Source organism: Mirounga angustirostris, unplaced genomic scaffold, assembly GCF_029215605.1.
Source record: "Mirounga angustirostris isolate CCGP_5_RB_7025 unplaced genomic scaffold, mMirAng1.0.hap1 SCAF_3, whole genome shotgun sequence".
Lineage (NCBI taxonomy): Eukaryota > Metazoa > Chordata > Mammalia > Carnivora > Phocidae > Mirounga > Mirounga angustirostris.
Window position 1 is genome coordinate 78,894,632 of NW_026991711.1, and position 23,758 is coordinate 78,918,389.

General features: G+C 38.8%; 1 protein-coding gene across 9 annotated transcripts in view; it reads right to left on the reverse strand.

Annotated features, from left to right (window-relative positions):
- IFT88 (intraflagellar transport 88) overlaps positions 1-23,758 on the reverse strand; it is a 157,334-nt gene that overhangs the window by 70,639 nt on the left and 62,937 nt on the right. For all 9 annotated transcript variants that reach the window (XM_064586312.1, XM_064586309.1, XM_064586311.1 and 6 more), the window contains 4 exons: positions 20,868-20,967; positions 15,838-15,924; positions 2,258-2,444; positions 166-274 (listed from right to left, as the gene is read on the reverse strand). In XM_064586312.1, the coding sequence (XP_064442382.1) occupies positions 166-274; positions 2,258-2,444; positions 15,838-15,924; positions 20,868-20,967 (483 nt within the window). The remainder of the gene's footprint in view (positions 1-165; positions 275-2,257; positions 2,445-15,837; positions 15,925-20,867; positions 20,968-23,758) is intronic.

Below are 23,758 nucleotides of genomic sequence, written 5' to 3' on the forward strand. Positions count from 1 at the left end.
TGTTAATTAAACTGGAATTAAAATTGAAAAAAAAACAGGATCACTCAAATATTTTTATCACATATTAATCTGGTAAGTTTTAAGATATTATTCTCATCAATTACCTAATTGGCTAAGGTTATTTAATGAATTAACAACTGTCCTCAAGTTTTTCACATAAGATACACATTTGCTATCTGGTAAAGAACTTGGGCACTGTTTCTCAGGATTGCGTGAAGTTTCAGGAAACAATCCAAAGCTTCATCGAGCCGGTTTAGCCTCTTATAGGTAAGGCCTTAGAAAGAAGAAAGAAAAAAGCTATAAGCATTACTACTGGTAGTAATTTTCTCAAAGTCACAGAATAAATCCTTATATATATGTAATATTCATCCAGAAGAGAAAATAAAGATGAATAGATTTTTTTTAAAGAAGAAGGTGGGAGAGGGGATTTCCCACTAACATTTGGCAGACACCAAAACATGCTATAATGCTTTAGTGATTGTAAAGTGTGGGAGGGGAACAGGAACAGAGAAATACATCAGCAGATTACATAGTTCAGAAACGGACTCAGTTACAGAATTTAAACTTGGTGGAGACTAAGGGACTAGTAACAAAAGGTGCCAGGACAACTGACTACACATGAAACAAAAAAACATAGATTCCTATTTTGAATATATTCAAAACTTACTTTAAAACTAAACAGAAAAACAAAGATGTAAAAGTATGAAAAGAAAATATAGGAAAATGATTTTATAATCTTGGGGAAGGGTAGGGCTTCATAAAGCAATAAGCAATAAACAAAGAAGAGCCACACATTAAAAAAAATTTTTTTTAATTTATTCATTTGAGACAGAGAGAGAGAGAGAGAGAGTAGGAGCAGTGGGGAGAGGAAGAAGCAGACTCCCCGCTGAGCAGGGAGCCCGATGAGGGGCTTGATCCTAGGACCTGGAGATCATGACCTGAGCCGAAGGCAGACGCTTAACGACTGAGCCACCCAGGCGCCCCGAAAAGCCACACATTTTAAAAAAGCAAAATTTGACTACATAAAAATTGAAAAATTGTTTGACAAAAGAAATTACAAAGTTAAAAGCCAAGCAATGGACTAGGAAAAGTATTTAAAACTTATAAAGAGAATAAGTAAATATATACCTAGGCAAGAAATCTCCTGCATTAAGGCTTTTATTATTCACTTCCCTCTGTCAGTAATGCTCTTTTCCCAGTTACCCAAATGGTCACACCCTCCTTTTCTCCAATACGACTTTAAACTCTCCTTGACTCTGGCTAAAATGGCCAATTTCTCCCTGCCTCCTCTCCTCCCAACCCAGCCAGGTCTTCTTTTCGCCTCTGGCAGGAGATTAAAGACTCTTCTGGGGGAGGAAGGATCCAATTGGCTAACAGGCAGTTCCCCAACTACACAGATCAGCCAGATGGCCCTGTGGCAGGGTGCCAGTGCATCAATTTCACTTGTGGCCTCAGAGATCCCACTTAGCTTTTAGCTGCAAACTCCTAAATGCAAGAAGACAGGCTAGGATCATCAGACATCAGAGGAGAGTTCATGACATGAAATACAGAGGACAAAACAAACAAGCAAACCAAAGAAAGCAAAACACACCTATTGCAGGGAGAAGAAAACTTCAAAAGAAACTTCATTAATAACCCAAGAGATAAGACACAGTATTGCATCAATGTGTTTGCCACACTGCATGCAATCTCATGAACAGGAAGAAATGATACCCACGTCAGGTGACCTCTGACACGCAGGGAAGGGCATAAGATGGTGGTACGCCTCGAGGTCTTATAACATTTTGTTTAAAAACAATACCTGATGCGAATATGACAAAATGTTAAAATGTGTTGGTAGGGACATGAGTATTTATTTTTCTCTAAAATTTCTTTATGTTTGAAATTGATCATAATTAAAAAGGAAGAAAATGGGTTTTTTCCACCCATCAGTTTGGCATGAGTTAAATATCCAATATTAACAGGAACTTGGGAAACCAGTCAGTCTCATACACTATGGTGGCACATAAATTGGAAAAGTCTTTTTAGAGGGCAAGGAACAACATCTATCCAAATTTTCCATGTGTATAACTTTGGAATCAATTCCATTAAAAATAATCAATAATCCAAGAACCTTCTTTTCAATTTTTTTGTTACAAGGAAGTCAACTCTTCCCTCTAATGAATTGGAGCTCTTTAAGCCAATTTAAAAAAAGAAAAGAGAGAAAAAAATTGTAAAGGAGAAAACCCAAAACAGCAATTTTGCTGGTTTTACTTACCAATATTATAAAGTGCTTCAGTACAAGAAGAATCATTTCTTAGAGCCTCTTTATAGAATTCAGCTGCCTTCTCATAATCACCACTTGCAAAAACTGTATTCCCTTTATTAGTCAGAGCTGAGGGATTATATCTATCAGAGTTCACAGCTAAATCTGCATAGCTGCTGGCTTGTGCAAATTCATTTTCCTAAATGAAATACAAAATGTACACAAAATATTTGGAGTTCATCAAATACCTTTTTTGACTGTTCTGGATTACAGACATGATAAACACATTTTCTGAGATTGCAAATATGATAAACAGAAATATTTTACATATCTTGGTCTTGATAGGCTTATTCTACAAAAGATTTTTAATCAGCAAGTTCCTTCAGCTACCCAAGTTTCTTATGACTAAGATTTCTTCACAGACTCATGGTTTGAATAACAACACTATTTACATGTAAGTGGCTCCATTCTGAATGCCCAAATTTCACATCACATTTGCAGTACTATGCTTCCCAAACCTATAGCACTGAAATAGCTATAAAGGCATCACTATCCTTTCTGCTCTTCAATCAAATTGGTTGCCTTGCCTACTAGGACTTGCATTTCTAGCAATGAATTGTCTTCTCTCTGTCTCCTCTGCCAAATGCTCCATCAGGACCTTGCCATCATTCACTTAAGCTGCATGGACCTTTCAAATTCTTAAATCGTGCAGCATTCGTGCCGTGTCAGCTTGCTTAAGCTAGAAACCAGATTTCCTAGAATCCCCTTCCCCGCATGGTTCTTGTCTACAGAGCTGGCGGAAAGGAACTTGTAGGACATGAGGAACGCAGACATGAAGCAGCAGCTTTTGCCCTCTGAAGGTCTACCTCTGGTCATCAGTGGCAGGACTGATGAAGAAATACCTGTGGGTTCCAGCCTGTCTTCATTCACTTTGACTCCACCTCTGGCTCTTCTTCCCAACTGTGCTGTCCCTGCTGACCACAGTGACCTCGATCCCTGATGGGGTTTGGCTCTGGACCCACAGAGGAGGCAGTCGTGCAGAGGCAACTGCTTTCCACAGGCCTCTCCATGAAGGCCCCCCTTTTGGGTAGTGCTGGACATGCCTGGCCACTCTGTCACTGTTCAGACCCCCTGGCCCTCCTGCCCCTTCACCTCCAGAGCTCCTCCACCACTGTGTAAGTGCTAGTTCCTGTATCCCTTCTCCCGTAACACTCCCACTGACTGCTTCCCTGAGCGAGCTTTTAAAAAACTGAGATACAGTTCACATTTCTAAAAATGTACAATTCTGTGACATTTAATACATTCGCAAAAAGTTGTACCACCATCACCAGTATCTATTTCCAGAATATTTTTATCACCCCCCCCCAAAAGATATCCTGTACCCATTAGCAGTCACTCCCTATTCTCCCTCCCCCTCTGGCCCCTGGCAGCCACTTATCTGCTTTCCATCTCCATGGATTTGCCTATTCTGGACATTTCATAATAAATACAATCATATAATAGATGGCTTTTTATGTCTGGCTTCCTTCACTTAGCATAATGTTTTCAAAGTTCATCCATGTTGTATTATGCATCAGTGCTTCATTCCTGTTTACAGCTGAATAATATCCCATTATGGATAGGCCACATTTTTTTTTCTTTTTTTTTTTATTCTTATCTTAATCCCCATACATTACATCATTAGTTCTACATGAAGTGTTCCATGATTCATTGTTTGTGCATAACACCCAGTGCTCCATGCAGAACGTGCCCTCCTCAATACCCACTACCAGGCCAACCCATCCTCCCACCCCCCTCCCCTCTAGAACCCTCAGTTTGTTTTTCAGAGTCCATCGTCTCTCATGGTTCGTCCACCCCTCCGATTTCCCCCGCTTCATTCTTCCCCTCCCGCTACCTTCTTCTTCTTTTTTTGTTTTTCTTAACATATATTGCATTATTTGTTTCAGAGGTACAGATCTGAGATTCAACAGTCTTGCACAATTCACAGCGCTTACCAGAGCACATACCCTCCCCAGTGTCTATCACCCAGTCACCCCATCCCTCCCACCCCACCCCTCACTCCAACAACACTCAGTTTGTTTCCTGCGATTAAGAATTCCTCCTATCAGTGAGATCATATGATACATGTCTTTCTCTGTTTGACTTATTTCACTCAACATAATACCCTCCAGTTCCATCCACGTCGTTGCAAATGGCAAGATTTCATTCCTTTTGATGGCTGCATAATATTCCATTGTATATATATATACCACATCTTCTTTATCCAGTCATCTGTCAATGGACATCTTGGCTCTTTCCACAGTTTGGCTATTGTGGACATTGCTGCTATAAACATTGGGGTGCATGTACCCCTTCGGATCCCTACTTTTGTATCTTTGGGGTAAATACCCAGTAGTGCAATTGCTGGATCATAGGGTAGCTCTATTTTCAACTTTTTGAGGAACCTCCATACTGTTTTCCAGAGTGGCTGCACCAGCTTGCATTCCCACCAACAGTGTAGGAGGGTTCCCCTTTCTCCGCATCCCCGCCAACACCTGTCGTTTCCTGACTTGTTAATTTTAGCCATTCTGACTGGTGTGAGGTGGTATCTCATTGAGGTTTTGATTTGGATTTCCCTGATGCTGAGCGATATTGAGCACTTTTTCATGTGTCTGTTGGCCATTTGGATGTCTTCTTTGGAAAAATGTCTGTTCATGTCTTCTGCCCATTTCTTGATTGGATTATTTGTTCTTTGGGTGTTGAGTTTGATGAGTTCTTTATAGATTTTGGATACTAGCCCTTTATCTGATATGTCGTTTGCAAATATCTTCTCCCATTCTGTCGGTTGTCTTTTGGTTTTGTTGACTGTTTCCTTTGCTGTGCAAAAGCTTTTTATCTTGATGAAGTCCCAATAGTTCATTTTTGCCCTTGCTTCCCTTGCCTTTGGCGATGTTTCTAGGAAGAAGTTGCTTCGGCTGAGGTCAAAGAGGTTGCTGCCTGTGTTCTCCTTTAGGATGTTGATGGACTCCTGTCTCACATTGAGGTCTTTCAACCATTTGGAGTCTATTTTTGTGTATGGTGTAAGGAAATGGTCCAGTTTCATTCTTCTGCATGTGGCTATCCAATTTTCCCAACACCATTTGTTGAAGAGACTGTCTTTGTTCCATTGGACATTCTTTCCTGCTTTGTCGAAGATTAGTTGACCATAGAGTTGAGGGTCCATTTCTGGGCTCTCTATTCTGTTCCATTGATCTATGTGTCTGTTTTTGTGCCAGTACCATGCTGTTTTGATGATGACAGCTTTGTAATAGAGCTGGAAGTGCGGAATTGTGATGCCGCCGGCTTTGCTTTTCTTTTTCAACATTCCTCTGACTATGCGGGGTCTTTTCTGGTTCCATACAAATTTTAGGATGATTTGTTCCATTTCTTTGAAAAAAGTGGATGGTATTTTGATGGGGATTGCATTGAATGTGTAGATTGCTGTAGGTAGCATTGACATCTTCACAATATTCGTTCTTCCAATCCATGAGCATGGCACGTTTTTCCATTTCTTTGTGTCTTCCTCAATTTCTTTCATGAGTATTTTATAGTTTTCTGAGTACAGATCCTTTGTCTCTTTGGTTAGATTTATTCCTAGGTATCTTATGATTTTGGGTGCAATTGTAAATGGGATCAACTCCTTAATTTCTCTTTCTTCTGTCTTGTTGTTGGTGTATAGGAATGCCACTGACTTCTGTATATTGATTTTATATCCTACCACTTTACTGAATTCCTGTATGAGTTCTAGCAGTTTTGGGGTGGAGTCTTTGGGGTTTTCCACATAAAGTATCATATCATCTGCAAAGAGTGAGAGTTTGACTTCTTCTTTGCCAATTTGGATGCCTTTGATTTCTTTTTGTTGTCTGATTGCTGTGGCTAGGACTTCCAATACTATGTTGAATAGCAGTGGTGATAGTGGACATCCCTGCTGCGTTCCTGACCTGAGGGGGAAAGCTCTCAGTTTTTCCCCATTGAGAATAATATTCGCTGTAGGTTTTTCATAGATGGCTTTTATGATATTGAGGTATGTACCCTCTATGCCTATATTCTGAAGAGTTTTGATCAAGAAAGGATGCTGTACTTTGTCAAAAGCTTTTTCTGCATCTATTGAGAGGATCATATGATTCTTGTTCTTTCTTTTGTTAATGTATTGTATCACACTGATTGATTTGCGGATGTTGAACCAACCTTGCAGCCCAGGGATAAATCCCACTTGGTCCTGGTGAATAATCCTTTTAATGTACTGTTGGATCCTATTGGCTAGTATTTTGGTGAGAATTTTTGCATCCATGTTCATCAGGGATATTGGTCTGTAATTCTCCTTTTTAATGGGGTCTTTGTCTGGTTTTGGGATCAAGGTAATGCTGGCCTCATAAAATGAGTTTGGAAGTTTTCCTTCCGTTTCTATTTTTTGGAACAGTTTCATAAGAATAGGTATTAATTCTTCTTGAAATGTTTGGTAGAATTCCCCTGGGAAGCCATCTGGCCCTGGGCTTTTGTTTTTTGGGAGATTTTTGATGACTGCTTCAATTTCCTTAGTGGTTATAGGTCTGTTCAGGTTTTCTATTTCATCCTGGTTCAGTTTTGGTAGTTGATACATCTCTAGGAATGTATCCATCTCTTCCAGGTTATCTAATTTGCTGGCATAGAGTTGCTCATAATATGTTCTTATAATTGTTTGTATTTCTTTGGTGTTGGTTGTGATCTCTCCTCTTTCATTCATGATTTTGTTGATTTGGGTCATTTCTCTTCTCTTTTTGATAAGTCTGGCCAGGGGTTTATCAATCTTGTTAATTCTTTCAAAGAACCAGTTCCTAGTTTCGTTGATCTGTTCTACTGTTCTTTTGGTTTCTATTTCATTGATTTCTGCTCTGATCTTTATTATTTCTCTTCTCCTGCTAGGTTTAGGCTTTATTTGCTGTTCTTTCTCCAGCTCCTTTAGGTGTAGGGTTAGGTTGTGTACTTGAGACCTTTCTTGTTTCTTGAGAAAGGCTTGTATTGCTATATACTTTCCTCTTAGGACTGCCTTTGCTGCATCCCAAAGATTTTGAACAGTTGTGTTTTCATTTTCATTGGTTTCCATGTATTTTTTTAATTCTTCTTTAATTTCCTGGTTGACCCATTCATTCTTCAGTAGGATGCTCTTTAGCCTCCATGTATTTGAGTTTTTTCCGACTTTCCTCTTGTGATTAAGTTCTAGTTTCAAAGCATTGTGGTCTGAAAATAGGCAGGGAATGATCCCAATCTTTTGGTACTGGTTGAGACCTGATTTATGACCTAGGATGTGATCTATTCTGGAGAATGTTCCTTGGGCACTACAGAAGAATGTGTATTCCATTGCTTTGGGGTGGAATGTTCTGAATATGTCTGTGAAGTCCATTTGGTCCAGTGTGTCATTTAAAGTCTTTATTTCCTTGTTGATCTTTTGCTTAGATGATCTGTCCATTTCAGTGAGGGGGATGTTAAAGTCCCCCACTATTATTGTATTGTTGTCGATGTGTTTCTTTGCTTTTGTTATTAATTGCCTTATATAGTTGGCTGCTCCCATGTTAGGGGCATAGATATTTACAATTGTTAGATCTTCTTGTTGGATAGATCCTTTAAGTATGATATAGTGTCCTTCCTCATCTCTTATTACAGTCTTTGGTTTAAAATCTAATTTGTCTGATATAAGGATTGCCACCCCAGCTTTCTTTTGGTGTCCATTAGCATGGTAAATGGTTTTCCACCCCCTCACTTTCAATCTGGGGGTGTCTCTGGTTCTAAAATGAGTCTCTTGCAGACAGCATATCAATGGGTCTTGTTTTTTAATCCAGTCTGTTAGCCTGTGTCTTTTGATTGGGGCATTTAGCCCATTTACATTCAGGGTAACTATTGAAAGATAGGAATTTAGTGCCATTGTATTGCCTGTAAGGTGACTGTTACCGTATATTGTCTGTGTTCCTTTCTGGTCTATGTTGCTTTTAGGCTCTCTCTTTGCTTAGAGGACCCCTTTCAAGATTTCCTGTAGGGCTGGTTTTGTGTTTGCAAATTCCTTTAGTTTTTGTTTGTCCTGGAAGCTTTTTATCTCTCCTTCAATTTTCAATGACAGCCTAGCTGGATAGAGTATTCTTGGCTGCATATTTTTCTCATTTAGTGCTCTGAATATATCCTGCCAGTCCTTTCTGGCCTGCCAGGTCTCTGTGGATAGGTCTGTTGCCAATCTAATGTTTCTACCCTTGTAGGTTACATATCTCTTCTCCCGAGCTGCTTTCAGGATTTTCTCTTTGTCTATGAGACTCGTAAGTTTTACTATTAGATGTCGGGGAGTTGACCTATTTTTATTGATTTTGAGAGGGGTTCTCTGTGCCTCCTGGATTTTCATGCCTGTTTCTTTCCCCAAATTAGCAAAGTTCTCTGCTATAATTTGCTCCATTATACCTTCTGCCCCTCTCTCTCTTTCTTCTTCTTCTGGGATCCCAATTATTCTAATGTTGCTTCATCTTATGGTATCGCTTATCTCTCGAATTCTGCCCTCGTGATCCAGTAGTTGTTTATCTCTCTTTTTCTCAGCTTCTTTATTTCCCATCATTTCATCTTCTATATTACTGATTCTCTCTTCTGCCTCATTTATTCTAGCACTTAGCGCCCCCATTTTTGATTGCACCTCATTAATAGCCTTTTTGATTTCTACTTGGTTGGATTTTAGCTCTTTTACTTCTCCAGAAAGGGTTTCTCTAATAACTTCCATATTTTTTTCAAGCCCAGCTAGTATCTTTAAAGTGATGATTCTGAACTCTAGATCTGACATCGTACTAATGTCCGTATTGAGTAGGTCCCTGGCAGTCAGTACTACCTCTTGTTCTTTTTGTTGAGGTGATTTTTTTCCGTCTTGTCATTTTGTGCAGAGGAGAATAGATTAATGAGAGAACAAAATGCTAGCAGAGTAACCACGTCCCCAGAAAATATACTCTAAACGAATCAGAAAACACCTGAAGCAGTGGGATAAGAAAGGGAAAGAGAGAAAAAAGAAAAAGAAAAAGATAAAGATAAAAACAAAAACAAGGGCGCCTGGGTGGCTCAGATGGTTAAGCGTCTGCCTTTGGCTCAGGTCATGATCCCGGGGTCCTGGGATCGAGTCCCACATCGGGCTCCCGGCTCAGCGGGGAGCCTGCTTCTCCCTCTGACCCTCTCCCCTCTCATGCTGTTTCTCTCTCGCTCGCTCTCTAAAAAATAAATAAATAAAAAATCTTAGAAAAATAAATAAAATAAAAACAAAAACAAACAAAAGAACAACAACAACAAAAAAAAAACCAGAATGTGATCAAATATGATCTATATGGTATATAGATCAGTTCCACACACTAGATTTGGGGTGTATTTTGGTCTTTTAGAAGAAAGTGCCTCCCAGAATTTTAAAGAAAGAAAAACTTATATATGTACAAAAATAAGGGTTGATATGATGAAGGGATGGAATATGACTGTAAAAATGGAAATTATAAAAAATTTTATAAAAGGAATTGATAAGAAGTTGTTTGAAAAAAGAAAGAAGAGGATTTAAAAAAGAAAAAAGAAAAAAAAAGGGAGAGGATGTGATCAGGCAGGGGAATAGAAAACACCATATACTAGAGATTTAGGGTATATTTTAATCTGTTAGAAGAAACGATCTCAAAATTTTAAAGAGAGAACAACTTATATATATAAGACAAAAATATGGGTAACTACTATGAAGGGATAGAATATGACTCTAAAAATGAAAAATAAAAAAATTTTTTTTTTAAAAAGGGATTGATAAGATGTTGGTTGAACAAGGGAAAAAGAAAAATTCAAAAAGAAATAAAAAGACAAAAAGACGGTTAAAAAAAAATTAACTTTAAAAGACTAAAGAATCATGGTAAAAAAGCCGTGAATTCTATGTGCAGTAGTCCCCTAGCGCTGGAGTTCTGCCGTTCTCATTGATCGGTAAACTTGGTCTTGGCTGGCTGTTCTCGCTGATCTTCTGGGGAGGGGCCTGTTGCCGTGGTTTCCAAATGTCTCTGCCGGAGGCGGAATTGCCCCGCCCTTGCCCCCTCCCGGCTAAGTAATCTGCTCAGGTTTGCTCTCCGGGGCTTTTGTTCCCTGCGAGCTTTAGGCCACATTTTGTTTATCCATTCATTGTTGATGGATACCTGGGTTGTGCCCACGCACTTTTGTTCATTATGAATAATGCTGTGATGAACATTCATGTATTTGATATAAAAATTGGTACCTAAAAGTGGGGTGCTGCTGTCATAAAAACTAAAACATATAACCTTGTCTTTTGGGCTAGGCAGCAGGCAAAATTTAGAGAAGCATTAGAACCATATTAGTGGAGGCTGGAGAGGCGGTAAGGAATTGTTAGCAGAGGCTGCATAAAGGGAAAGTCATGTTTTGCAGTCATGAAACAACTCGGAAAACTGGCATCTACACTGACTTGGAAGTTAGAAAGTTTACTTAGTAAATGTATGCATGTGGCCAAGGAGGTTTCTAGGCAGGAGGTTAAAAGTGCCAATTAACTTACTTTAACTGGGTATGATAAAGTACACAAAGAGAAAGGAGCTTAAGAGAGAAGTGTTCTGATTTTCCAACTTGAATTTAGAAAAAATAAAGAAAAACCAGGACTTGCTGGGTTGGAAAATAAAATTATTTCATATCTCGGGGTGGCTGGGTGGCTCAGTCGTTAAGCGTCTGCCTTCAGCTCAGGTCATGATCCCAGGGTCCTGGGATCGAGCCCCACCTTGGGCTCCCTGCTCAGCTGGAAGCCTGTTTCTCCCTCTCTCATTCCCCGTGCTTGTATTCCCTCTCTCTCTGTCTCTTTCTCCGTCAAATAAATAAATAAATAAAATCTTTTAAAAAAATTATTTCATATCTGTAGTTTCTCTTAGCAGCAAGAGTCTCAGAGTAAGAAGTGGTTGCAGGGTAGAGATCACATCAAGGGTATGGCTGGAATACTCTTTGGAAACCTCTCAGAAAGATTTAAGGTAGTGCCTAGCAAAGCAGACCTTCTCTCTCAGGTAGAAAAAAGCTTTCAAGTATCTTTGGGGCTCTAGTCCACAAAAGCCTTGTACAATGAAGTGGAAAAGGGTCTGCCTTGAAAAGAACTGTGGATATGGCTTCTGGGGCATGTCGGCACCCCCAATAAGATTTATAGAAAACCTGCCAAGTTTTTTAAGTGAATTGTACCAGCTTAAGTGTTGCCAGCTTGGATTAAAGGGACAGACACAATCCAAAATGAAAGAAGGCCTCTGGGTCCCCAATTTTTCTGGGCAGAAAGCAAACTAAGAAAGTTAATCAGCTGCAAGTATAGGGTATTTTTTCTGTAAAAGGAAGGTGCTCTCTGAAAGCAGAGCCAAGAGCCACAGAGCCCAAAGGTTTGGGGGTACCACTCCCAGGGATCAGAGTTGGGTCCTAACTTAGGAACATTCCCTTTTCCCACTTTAGGGGGCACTGGCCCCATGTACTTAGCTGGATTTCTGACCCATTCAGGACCAGTGACTGCTAGGTACCTCCATCTAACCCCTTTTGAACAAGAGTTCAAACTTATTACAGTTACCCCATTCTTATCGCACCACAGGATGTTAAGTCTATGGGGTAGATGGTGTGTTTTTCTGTTCCTAGACCTTTGGATCAAGAGGGCCTGCGCCTGAGAAAGCCCCATCTCTATCTAGACCTGATGCTGTGACTGGTGAGACTATGAGTGTCCTTGGAGGGGTAATCATTTTGGCCTGGTAAGCACCTCAGTGCACTGGGGTCTCCTCCTATGGACCCTATCCCATGTAAGAAGTCTGGGCTCCCCTGCCAGAGAAGGAGGAATGAGATGCTGGTCAACAGCTCAATTGCAGACGTGAGGGAAGCCACTGGGACAATGCAGCCTCAGTCAAGCCTCAGAAGATGGCAGCAGGATGAGTGACCCCAGACCAGACCAGCAGAAGGACCACCCAAATGAACCCAGCCTTTTCAGGTAAAATATGAGTAAATATATGGTTATTTTAAGCCACTATCTTTTGGGGCAGCTTATTACAGAACAATAAAAACTGATACAACTGCATACTGGAAGCCAGACTCATAATTTTGCCCCAAAACAATTATTTTCCTCAGACCTAGGTGCAACAAATTATTGATCAGCTATTGTGATGACTCTGTTCAGTTGACTAAATCTAACCATTTTTCTTCCTCTTCAAAAAATCTTCTTGCCCTGCATCGGGCTCCCTGCTCGGTGGGAAGCCTGCTTCTCATCTCCCACTCCCCCTGCTGTGTTCCTGTTCTCACTGTGTCTCTCTCTGTCAAATAAATAAATAAAATCTTTAAAAAAAAAAATCTTCTTGGTCTCCTCCCAAACATTCATCAAACTTGGTAAAGATTTGGTCACTAATTAAACCATTTTCACAAAAATCACAAATGATTTTCTAAATTCAAATGCAATGCGGCAATGGAGACTGTGCTTCAGCCCCCCCATACTTGTCCTTCAGAAGTGCTGAAGGACACCAGTGTCAGCTGTCAGCCCTCTCTGTGAATCACTCTAGCCCAAAGAGAAAGAGGTGCCTTGCCCAAAGTCGCACCCCCTTCCTGGTGAGCAGGCTGTACCCAATGACTGGCTGATGCAGAGGTACAAAGGCCCAGCCCCCTTACCCAAGTGGGAGAGGGTGCTAAGCAACCATCCCAATTCAGGGGGTCCAGCAGGGTTGGCTAAGGCCTGTGTTGACTGCGTCACAGCCCAGTTTCCTTCTCCATTCAGTGCTGCTGCCAATTCTTCTCTCCGAGGTGCTGATCCAAAGAGATCTGCCCAGTAAACTTCATGCAAGCTAATCTCCAGCTCAGAGTTTGCTGTCTCATCAGCAAAAGTGGCCTTTTCTGACCCTTCATTCTTGTGTGCTACCTCTCTGATTTCAATGTTACATACTTCTTCTCGGAGCCTTCCTTTACTTCAGACATCATACTATAGTTGTTTTCCTGTCTTTTTATCCAAGTCTTATTCTTGTGTCTTTAATGTATGTGAATCCCGAAGTTAGTTCTCAGTTCTGTGCTACACTCTCACACTTGGAAATACCCTCTATTGTCTTAGTCAGTTCAGGCTGCTATAGCAAAATACCACAGACTGGCTTCAACAGCAAACATTTATTTCTCATAGTTCTGGAGGCTGGGAAGATCCAAGATCAGGGTGCCAGCAAATGTAGTGTTTGGTGAAAGCCACTTCCTGGTTTGCAGATGGCTTCCTTGCTGTGTCCTCACATGGCAGAGAGAGGGCTCTGGATCCTCCTTTTTTTTTTTTTTAATTTTTATTCTTATGTTAATCCCCATACATTACATCATTAGTTTTAGATGAAGTGTTCCATGATTCATTGTTTGTGCATAACACCCAGTGCTCCATGCAGAATGTGCCCTCCTCAATACCCACCACCAGGCCAACCCGTCCTCCCACCCCCCTCCCCGCCAGAACCCTCAGTCTGTTTCTCAGAGTCCATCGTCTCTCATGGTTCGTCTACCCCTCCGATTTCCCCCACTTCATTCTTCCCCTCCCGCTACCTTCTTCTTCTTCTTCTTCTTCTTCTTCTTTTCTTAACATATATTGCATTATTTGTTTCAGAGGTACAGATCTGTGATTCAACAGTCTCACACAATTCACAGCGCTCACCATAGCACATACCCTCCCCAGTGTCTATCACCCAGTCACCCCATCCCTCCCACCCCACCCCCCACTCCAGCAACCCTCAGTTTGTTTCCTGCAATTAAGAATTCCTCATATCAGTGATGGATCCTCCTTTTCTAATAAGAGCCCTAATACCATCAGGAGACTCTCAGGACTTCATCCCTCTCATGACTTCATCTAACCCTAATTATCTCTCGAAGTCCTTACCTCCAAATACAGTCACGTTGGGGGGTTGGGCTTCAATATAAGAATTTGGTTGGGGGAGGGGGACACAAACAATCAGCCCATAGCATCTATTATCAAAGCTTTAACCTCTACAGAGATGATCATCAAATTTTATGTCTAACCCTAACTTCCCATCTGAGATCAGTTCCACATGTTCCTGGACATTCCTATTTAAATATATCACCACTGCTACAAAAATTTTTTTAAAATATATTTAAAAACAAACTCAGCATCTCTCCCAATCTGCAGCCTCTTCTAAACCTGCATCTGGCACCACTCTCCTGGCAGACTTAAAATACTGGAGGCATTCTTCACCAGTGATTTTGAGCTCTTTTCCATCCAACACATGCAGGGAATAACATCTTTCCACTGAACAGTTCAGCACAGCAGTAAATCGCAGTAATTCGGCACAGATCAGAAGCTCGAAGAGGGACTAGAAATGTAGTTTAACTAAATACAGTTATCCTTATGTACACATCACCTCCCAGCTTTCCTGCCTCTGTGCTTTTGTTCATTCCTTTAGTCTCCCAAAATGTTATCTGCCTCCACTCAATTTTTTTCTTTTTTAAGATTTGACAGAGAGAGGGTGAGCGAGCGAGCAAGCACAAGCAGAGGGAGTGGCAGGCAGAGGAAGAAGTAGGCTCCCTGCTGAGCAAGGAGCCTGATGCAGGGCCTCTATCCCAGGACCCTGGGATCATGATCTGAGCTGAAGGCAGATGCTTAACCACCTGAGCCACCCAGGCGCCCCGCCACTGAATTTCTGAAGCACTTATTATCTATATTAATTTATTGTTCTCTACTTCCAACCAACCTTCCCTTCTCCCCTCCTAGGCTACCTGCATGCTCCCTCTGTTCCAAATTAAGAAAGTGCCCTTTTAGTGATTTTTTTTTTTAAAGATTTTATTTATTTATTTGAGAGAAAGAGAGAGAGAAACAGCATGAGAGGGGAGAGGGTCTGAGGGAGAAGCAGGCTCCCTGCTGAGCCGGGAGCCCGATGTGGGACTCGATCCCAGGACTCCGGGATCATGACCTGAGCCGAAGGCAGTCGCTTAACCAACTGAGCCACCCAGGCGCTCCCCTTTTAGTGATCTTCTAGGCTTCTGGTATTCCCCACGATTGGGACCCAGCGGATGCTCAAAGTGTGCTTCTTATGGATGACACTGTACCTTGCATAAATCATTTAACCTGAGACATCACTTTCTTTACTACTAACATGGTGTTGAAATAGGGGGCACCTGGGTGGCTTAGCTGGTTAGGTGTCAGACTCTTGATTTTGGCTTAGGTCATGATCTCAGAGTCATGACATCAGGCCCTGTGTCAGACTTCACACTGGGTGGGGAGCCTGCTCAAGATTTTCTCTCTCCCTCTCTCTCTGTCCCTCCCCCACCTCTCTCTCTCTCTCAAAAAAAAAAAAAAAAAAATCTCTAGCTCATCTTCCAGATCTACATTTTACAATTCTCTCAGTGATGCTTAGCACCATATTTTTCTCCCTCCCTTCTACTTCTAGATGGTCCTCTTGTCATGTCCATAGACTTGACCCCTGGCCCAGAACTTGTCATGACCACCCAATTCTAGACATCCAATTCTACTAACATTCTCCACCAGTCTTCTTTGGAGCCTCTCTAGGCATGCTCTTCAGGCAGAAAATCAGCAACATAAAAATACCACATAATCAACTCTTAGTTATAAAAAAAACAAAACTTACCAAATAATAAAGAAATGAGAGGTTGGTTGCAGCTGCACTTTTCACTCTACTGTCCTTTTTTTCAAACATTTTTAAGGTCTCTACAGCCTGGAAATGAAATATCTGGAAGTTACCACCATTGTAATATGACAGTATTCAGGCTTAAGGTTGGGGTAAAGATCAGTGTATATAGAGTATAAGGCCAGGAAAGGACACAAAGGGGGTGGATTAATATGTTTAAGAAAACAGATGACAAGATGAGAATTTGAGAATTAAAATTTATAAAAAAGAATTCAAAAAACCCTAAAAATATAATAACTGAAATTAAGAACATAATAGATGGGCTTAACAGCAGATTAGATACAGCTGTAGAGAGTAGTAAATATTGGGCCTTGTGAGTCTTATGACACAGTTTAGTTTTTATCTTGCATAATGGGGTGTAAGTGAGGTTTTATCTAAGAGACACAATGAAATTTGCTCTTTACAAAATAATTTTAGAATTTCTGCTTCTGGCTATCAGAGACCAGCCTATAGAAAACCATTCTACAGAGAACAATTAGAAAAGTTATATTAAAATATTACAAGTATCTTTTGAAGGCACCAGAGAACTACTGAGGCAACCAGAATCTGAATGTCAAGATCCCAGAAAATTGAAAGACTAAATAAGCAAAGCAAAAACAGAGGCTAAGAAAAGGTCTCAGGAAAGAACATAAGAGATATATGGGAACACAGTAAAAAGGTCTAACTGAAATGTAACTGGAGTTCCAAAAAGGGAAGAAAGACTAATGGTGGAGAATTTTCCAAAACTGATGACAGAAACTAATTCTGGAAGTATTACAAAAAATTATCTTAAGTAGATCCAAATATAATTATATTCTCAAGCCATGAGAAATGAAAGTGCATTTTTAAGCACTTGGCCGGTCTGAGACAATCCTAACCAAACAGGATATTTGGAATGGTCAAACACTTTGCATGATAGGTGAGTGAGTACTCAACCTAGAAATGCCTGAGAAATAACAGAAAAAAAAGTGGAGGAAGGCAATGGGTTTTCCTTCCTTCCTTCAAAATACATTTACTGAGAAAATGCTTGGCTTCTTGGCATCTTCTGCTCTTAAAGACAGTTGAGTCCAACCAAAAATCCTACTTTAGCTTTTATGATGGTTAAGAGCTGCTAATATTGAAAATATCTGACAAATCTGTGTTATGCAAGTGTTTGACCTCAAATGAAGTACCATTAAATGTACTGACTCAATTTTGTTAAGGGTAAAAGATTTTAAAATACTAGATTCTACATATATTGGTTATAATATAGGCAATTATTCTTTGCAAGGGTTTTTGATTATTTTAAAGAAAACCACTGGAAGTTTCTAGGCTAGTAGTTTATAATTCTACAAAGTAAACCCTGGAACAAAAAAGACCCCAACATCATATGCTCACTTTTCAGATTCTCTTTCTCACTTTCTCGGAAGAATCTTTGACAGAATTGCCAAGAAGTTCCTAAAATGCACCTCAAAAATGATTGCTGCTTACATTGTTCATCCTGTAGAAGTTATCTCATTGCCTCTCTACACAATCTCCATGGCTATTAATGTAAAAGTCACTGTTGTTTTGAATCTTTAGGTTTTATAAGCTGCATTTCACTTTGAATAAGAATTGACAATGTTTTATGGGCCCCTGGGTGGCTCAGTTGGTTAAGTGACTGCCTTCAGCTCAGGTCATGATCCTGGAGTCCCGGGATCGAGTCCCACATCAGGCTTCCTGCTCAGCTGGGAGTCTGCTTCTCCCTCTGACCCTCCTCCCTCTCATGCTCTCTGTCTCTCATTCTCTCTCTCGCAAATAAATAAAAATCTTTAAATAATAAAAAAAAAAGAATTGACAATGTTTTAATCTTTACTTTTAGAGTGTGTCACAATAATAAAATATGTTAATTTAAAATATAAGGCACATGAATAAGTGTAACTCACATATCCATTAAATTCTCTGAAGTAAAGTGCAGAGGGAAAGAAATTGTTTTCTGATATTTATGACATCCATAAAGCAGATTATCAAAAGCAAACTAACAACAATAATTAAAAAAAAACTCAGAATGCTATATAGGTTACATCATTCCTTTTAGAAACAACTATTCATATTATAGTCAAGAAAATGTCTTAGATTTTTAAATTTTCATCTTTGTTAAATTGTGGCCTATTAGTAACAAGACGTTAAGACTACATATAACAACTAATTATTCTCCCCTCAAAAGGTTACTATGAATTCAAACAATATATAAAAAGCAAAGCAATCCTAAGCCACTATTTAAAAGAATAACAGAAATATTTTGAACTTTACAACATTCATTTAAAGATTTATTTATTTATTTGAGAGAGAGAGAGAGCATGAGTGTGTAAGGGCACGAATGGGGGGAGGGGCAGAGGGAGAAGGAGAGAGAAAAAAACCCCAAGAAGACTCCCTGCTGAGTGTAGAGACTGAGATCATGACCTGAGCCAAAACCAAAAGTCGGCCACTGAACTGACTGAGCCACCCAAGTGCCTCAAACTTTACAACATTCATTAAAAAATAGGGCACCTGGGTGGCTCAGTGGGTTAAGCGACTGCCTTCGGCTCAGGTCATGATCCTGGAATCCCAGGATCAAGTCCTGCATCGGACTCCCTGCCCAGCAGGGAGTCTGCTTCTCCCTCTGACCCTCCCCCTTCTCATGTGCTCTCTCTCTCTCTCTCATTCTCTCAAATAAATAAATAAAATATTTAAAAATATATAAATAAATAAATAAAAAATAAAAAATAGCTGAGAGAATAAAAACATATTTCATATTTTAAATTTCTAAACTATAAATTACTCTAAAAAAGCTACAAAATTATTCTCATAAAGGGAATATTTCCAGGATATCTAGCTTTAAAATGGGCTGTTTTCATAACTGTTCTTTACATGTTCGATAAATGCATAGCCAATATTTCTGTTTTTAAAAATATTATACAATTCATTTCATTTACAAGTGAAACTGATAAAAGTCCACATAATAAAATTAAATTTAGTTTTAAATAGCAAAACAAATAATGAAATAATGAAAATAAACATTGTTAGTTTGGGTTATGTTTCTTTCTTCCCCCCTACAAATGATTAGGAAAATAGATATATCTCCATTTTGGGTTTCTTTAGTGAAAGATGCCATCTATCTACTAGTTTCTGCATTCCACTATATCTGTCCATACATTATCACTGGCCTTCAGATCAAACTACTTCATTTCATCCATCTTTGGCTTTTTAGTGGATTCCTTCTCTACTACAAAGGTGACCACAAAACAGCACTATCATCGCAAAGAAACATACTCTTGAGATTTCAGCATCTTTACTCAGCTATAGAATTATAACCTCATATAAGAAGGCCTACATTTTTCTCTTTTATTTTGAATTGCAAATAAAGTAATCCTCATCAAATGATCATTCTGAGTTATGTCAACCAATCCCTTTTAACTTAACAAGGTTCCTTTCAACTAAGGTTATATTATACCCACCTCATCATACTTACAATACACAAATAAAAGAAACACAAAGTCAAAGCAGCAATGTTGAAAAGAAAGCAGAAATTACATTTTTAAAACATAGGTAAACTAAAATCTTGAAAATGCAACTGGAGCATAAGGTATTTTAAATGAGGACAGCTAGGAAAGCAGCAAACAGTATGATTTGGGTTAAATGAATTTTAAAATGAAAAAATTAAGAGTTTATCCTTTAACGGACAGTTTTAAAACATAAACCGTGGTAATACATTGTTAAATCTTTCTATAAAGACCATTTAAAAATAAAGTATCAAGAGAAAACTGGCAAACATGGTTTTCTCTATTTTGTCACCTACAACAGTACTTATCACACACATAAAAATTATTTTTTTGGTGCATAGATGACTTTGGCAAGATAATAAAGACCAATTTGTCTGACTTCACTTCCACTGGAAAAGCATTACAACAGTTATAGAGAGTTATCACTGGCATTTTTAATGACCATGAGTGTGATGATCAAATGACACAACAGACATAAAGGTACTTTGAAAGTCTTTTTGGTGCTTTACAAATGCCAAAAAAAAGTTAAGCGTACTAAATGCATATATACAATGGAACCAGTCCATGGGACTGCATTATATTAATCATATAATGATTGTATGAACCCTGAGGCTGTATCTCCCTCCTCCTCCAGAAAGGAGTTAGTCATTTCTGTTGTCTCCTAGACAAAAGGAAGGCCCTTAGGTAGGAAGAAAAACTGAAAACACAGGCTTGGGATAGGATGCAGGAAAGGTACTGCGGCTTCCTCTGGCCCTACCTCTCTGGGTCTAAACTTGAGAGGGGCTGAGTTTTCCAGCTGTGGGTACATTTGACACTAATCATTGGCTTTATGAACCAGGATATCAAGTTTCATTCTGTTTATTCTCTTCTGTTATCACCACCCCCATCCTTCCTTTTTAAAGCTGTCTATTCTTCTAGGTCTTGTCACAACTAGGTCTCATTTGAGAGAGACTACTGAAGGTGGATACCCATTCCATCTTGACCTAAGGTAGCAAGGTAGCAGTGGCACCAGCAAGAGATCCTGGAGCATTATGAAACTATGTATAGCAATGGGACTCTTTTATGCCCAATGCAATGTTAATGAGTAAATCAAATATAAAAATCAGGCAACAGGAAAGCTGCTCTGGTGAGAACAGTAGATGGAAGCATCAGGCTACTAGTTGGGCTCCTGGCCTTTCCTGATTCTAAAAAACCTTAGAGCTTTAGGTAACAGTTTGAAAACTTCTAGGGGAAAGCTGATCTCTGCACTAAAAAACGGTTTAGTAATTTAGGAACCACGCTTTACATGAACAGTATTTACATGCAGACAAACAGGACAAACAGGTCAAAATTAAAGTAATACTATAATACTGGAAATGATGTTAAGACAAGTAAAAACATTACTCAACTTCACAATAATCACAGATAACAATATTCTAGAAAAAATTGCCCAAGATTATTGCTTTCACCAGTTAACATATAAAACTTCATCTAAAACTTTTAAAAACTTACTTGGTTAAAGTCCTTTTGTCTCAAGTATGTAATTGCCTTGTTTATTTCCAGATCATTTGCTAACTCTACATATTGAGACGCTTTCACAACTTCAACACACCTATAATGGAAAGTATAAAAAAGTTTTTTATTTTGTTTTGGCATATTTATGTTGCTGGTGGGTTCCTTATGACTTTTCAAAACAATGTTAAAGTGCCCCTTGTGCTATCTAAGGCTAAGCACCTGATTTCTTCCAATGCAGGGAGTAAGTTACTGAATTCTTCAGTTCTACACTAATCTTATCTAAATTTCCTTTAGTTTATTGTCACGTCTAATTATTTACAGTATTTTAAATAAAATTGGATTGATATGTATAGTCTCATTTTTTAATTAACTACTAAAACAATTTCAATTTGTAACAGGTAAAAGGCTTTATAATGTATGTTCTGCTGGTGAGAAAAATTCTGTAGAACTTGTAAAATATGTTTAAGTTTTATGTCCAACTTGAACGGACTATCACAGATCTGTTCCCAAAGCACACAGAACATTTGTTTTTAACTATATATCAGACACTGCACCAATTCCTTTATAAGCATTATCACATTTAATCCTCGCAACAACCCTGAAAGATAGGCATGATCTCTCTTTTATAGATAAGAAAATGGAAGATCTGAGATCAAACATCTAGAAAACTGTCAAGTAAGAATTTGAAACCAATTTTTATTGATACCAAAATCCACTGCACCAAGACTGTTCTTCAAATTGAGGTCAACTGAAATCAGTTTAGTTGATCATGACCCTTATTTAAAAAAACAGAACATATAAAATATCAAAGGGCATTATACTGTTTCATGCAACTTGTTTCAGTAAACAATGCAGAAGAAGAAATAAATTTCTTACCAAGGTTCTGGTTCAAAAATATTTCAAATCCAATGGCCTGGACAAAGAATTTTTTTTTTAAAGATTTATTTATTTATTTATTTATTTATTTATTTATTTATTTATTTATTTATTTAAGAGAGACATAGAGAGAGAGCATGGACATGGTGGGGAGGAGCAGAGGGAAAGGGAGAGAGAGAATCTCAAGCAGACTCCCCACTGAGGGCGGAGCCCAATATGGGGCTCAATCTCACTACCCTGAGATCATGACCTGAGCTGAAATCAAGAGTCGGACACTTAACTGACTGAGCCACTCAGGCACTCCTGGCTTGGACAAACAATTTAAAAACATTAAAGCAGAAGATCCCTTTCTTCAGGTAGAATCTTTTATTTTATCCTCGACTTATCAAAGAACTTCTCTGCTTGCAGTGGGTATAGAGGACGTGAAGCTCTGCCTGCACAGTACCCCTTTGAATGGCCCTCTATCCCCAGCCCTACCCCAACAAAGTAGCCTATAGACATGGCTAAGACTGCAAGGGTTCCAAGAGAATGATCTGGAAACCACTGATACACCAATGCATTCAGCAAACATTTGTTGAATGTCTACTAGATGTCAGTAGTAGACATTCAACTGGTATATTTGGTACAGGGGCTAAAAGGATAAACAAAGTATGGTTCATGCCCTTACAGGGGAAGCAGACCAGTAAATTAAGTTCTGTGTAAGAACTATTATAAAGGAATATAAGAATGCAGCGGTAGAGACTCTAAACCAGACTGGGGAAAGGTATTCAGAAATATCTGCCACTCAGTTTGAATCTAACTTATTACTTACAAGAGACACACCTTAAATTAAGAACATAGAATCATCAAAAGTAAGGTGAAAAAAAGAAATAGCACTAACCAAAAGAAAACAGACAATGCAAACTTTAAGGCAAGAGACATTATTAGAAGTAATAAAGGACACTGCTTAATAAAAAAGGCTTATTAATCCACCAGGGATATACCCCTATTCTAAATCTTCATGCACCCAATAACATAACTTCAAAATAATATAAAACAAAAGTTAATAAATCTAAAGAAATGCAGAAATCTACAACTATAGTAAAAAACCTTTTAACACACTTCTCTCAATAGCTAAAAGAATATGCAAACAAAAATCAGTAAGGATAAAATGATAGATTCCTTAAAAAATACACCTTATTAAAAATGACACGAGAAGAAAATCAGAAGTCTTATATTTATTAAAAAAGTAGAATCTGTTTAATAAAACTCTTCTTATAAAGAAAACTTCAAATGTAGATGGCTTTACTAGTGAATTCCTCCAATTGTTTAATAAAAAAATAATACCAATCCCATAAACTCCTCCAGAGAGGGGGAAAATATCTGAACTTGTGGTATAAAGTCAACTTACCCTTGTAACAAAGTCAAAGACATTATTTTTTAAATTACAAACTTCAGGGGCACCTGAGTGGCTCAGTCAGTTTAGTATCCAGCTCTTGATTTCGGCTCAGGTCATGATCTTGGGGTCATAGGATCAAGCCTCATGTCGGGCTCAGTGGGGAGGTGGCTTGATTCTCTCTCCCTCTGCCCCTCTACCGGCACTCGCTCACTCTCTCTCTCTCTCCCTCAAATAATAAATTCTTAAAATTATAAACTTCATCCTTCTCATTAATACGGATGCAAAAATCCTCAGCTAAAGATTAGTAAATCAAATCCAGTGATATTTTAAAAGGATAATACATCACAATCAAGCAGAGTTCATTCCAGATGATTTAAATCAAAAATCAATCTTACGATTTTTTGATAGATGGATTTTCATAAAACTCTTAGCTAACTGAAACAAAAGGAAACATTCCTTAATATGATAAAGAGTATCTGCAAGAATCCTATAGCAAGCATCATACTTAATGGCAAGTTGTGGAAAGCTTTACCCCGTGAGATCAGGAGCAAAACAAAAACGCCTATTTTTTTTTTAATTTAATTTTATTATGTTATGTTACTCATCATACAGTACATCATTAGTAAAAACGCCT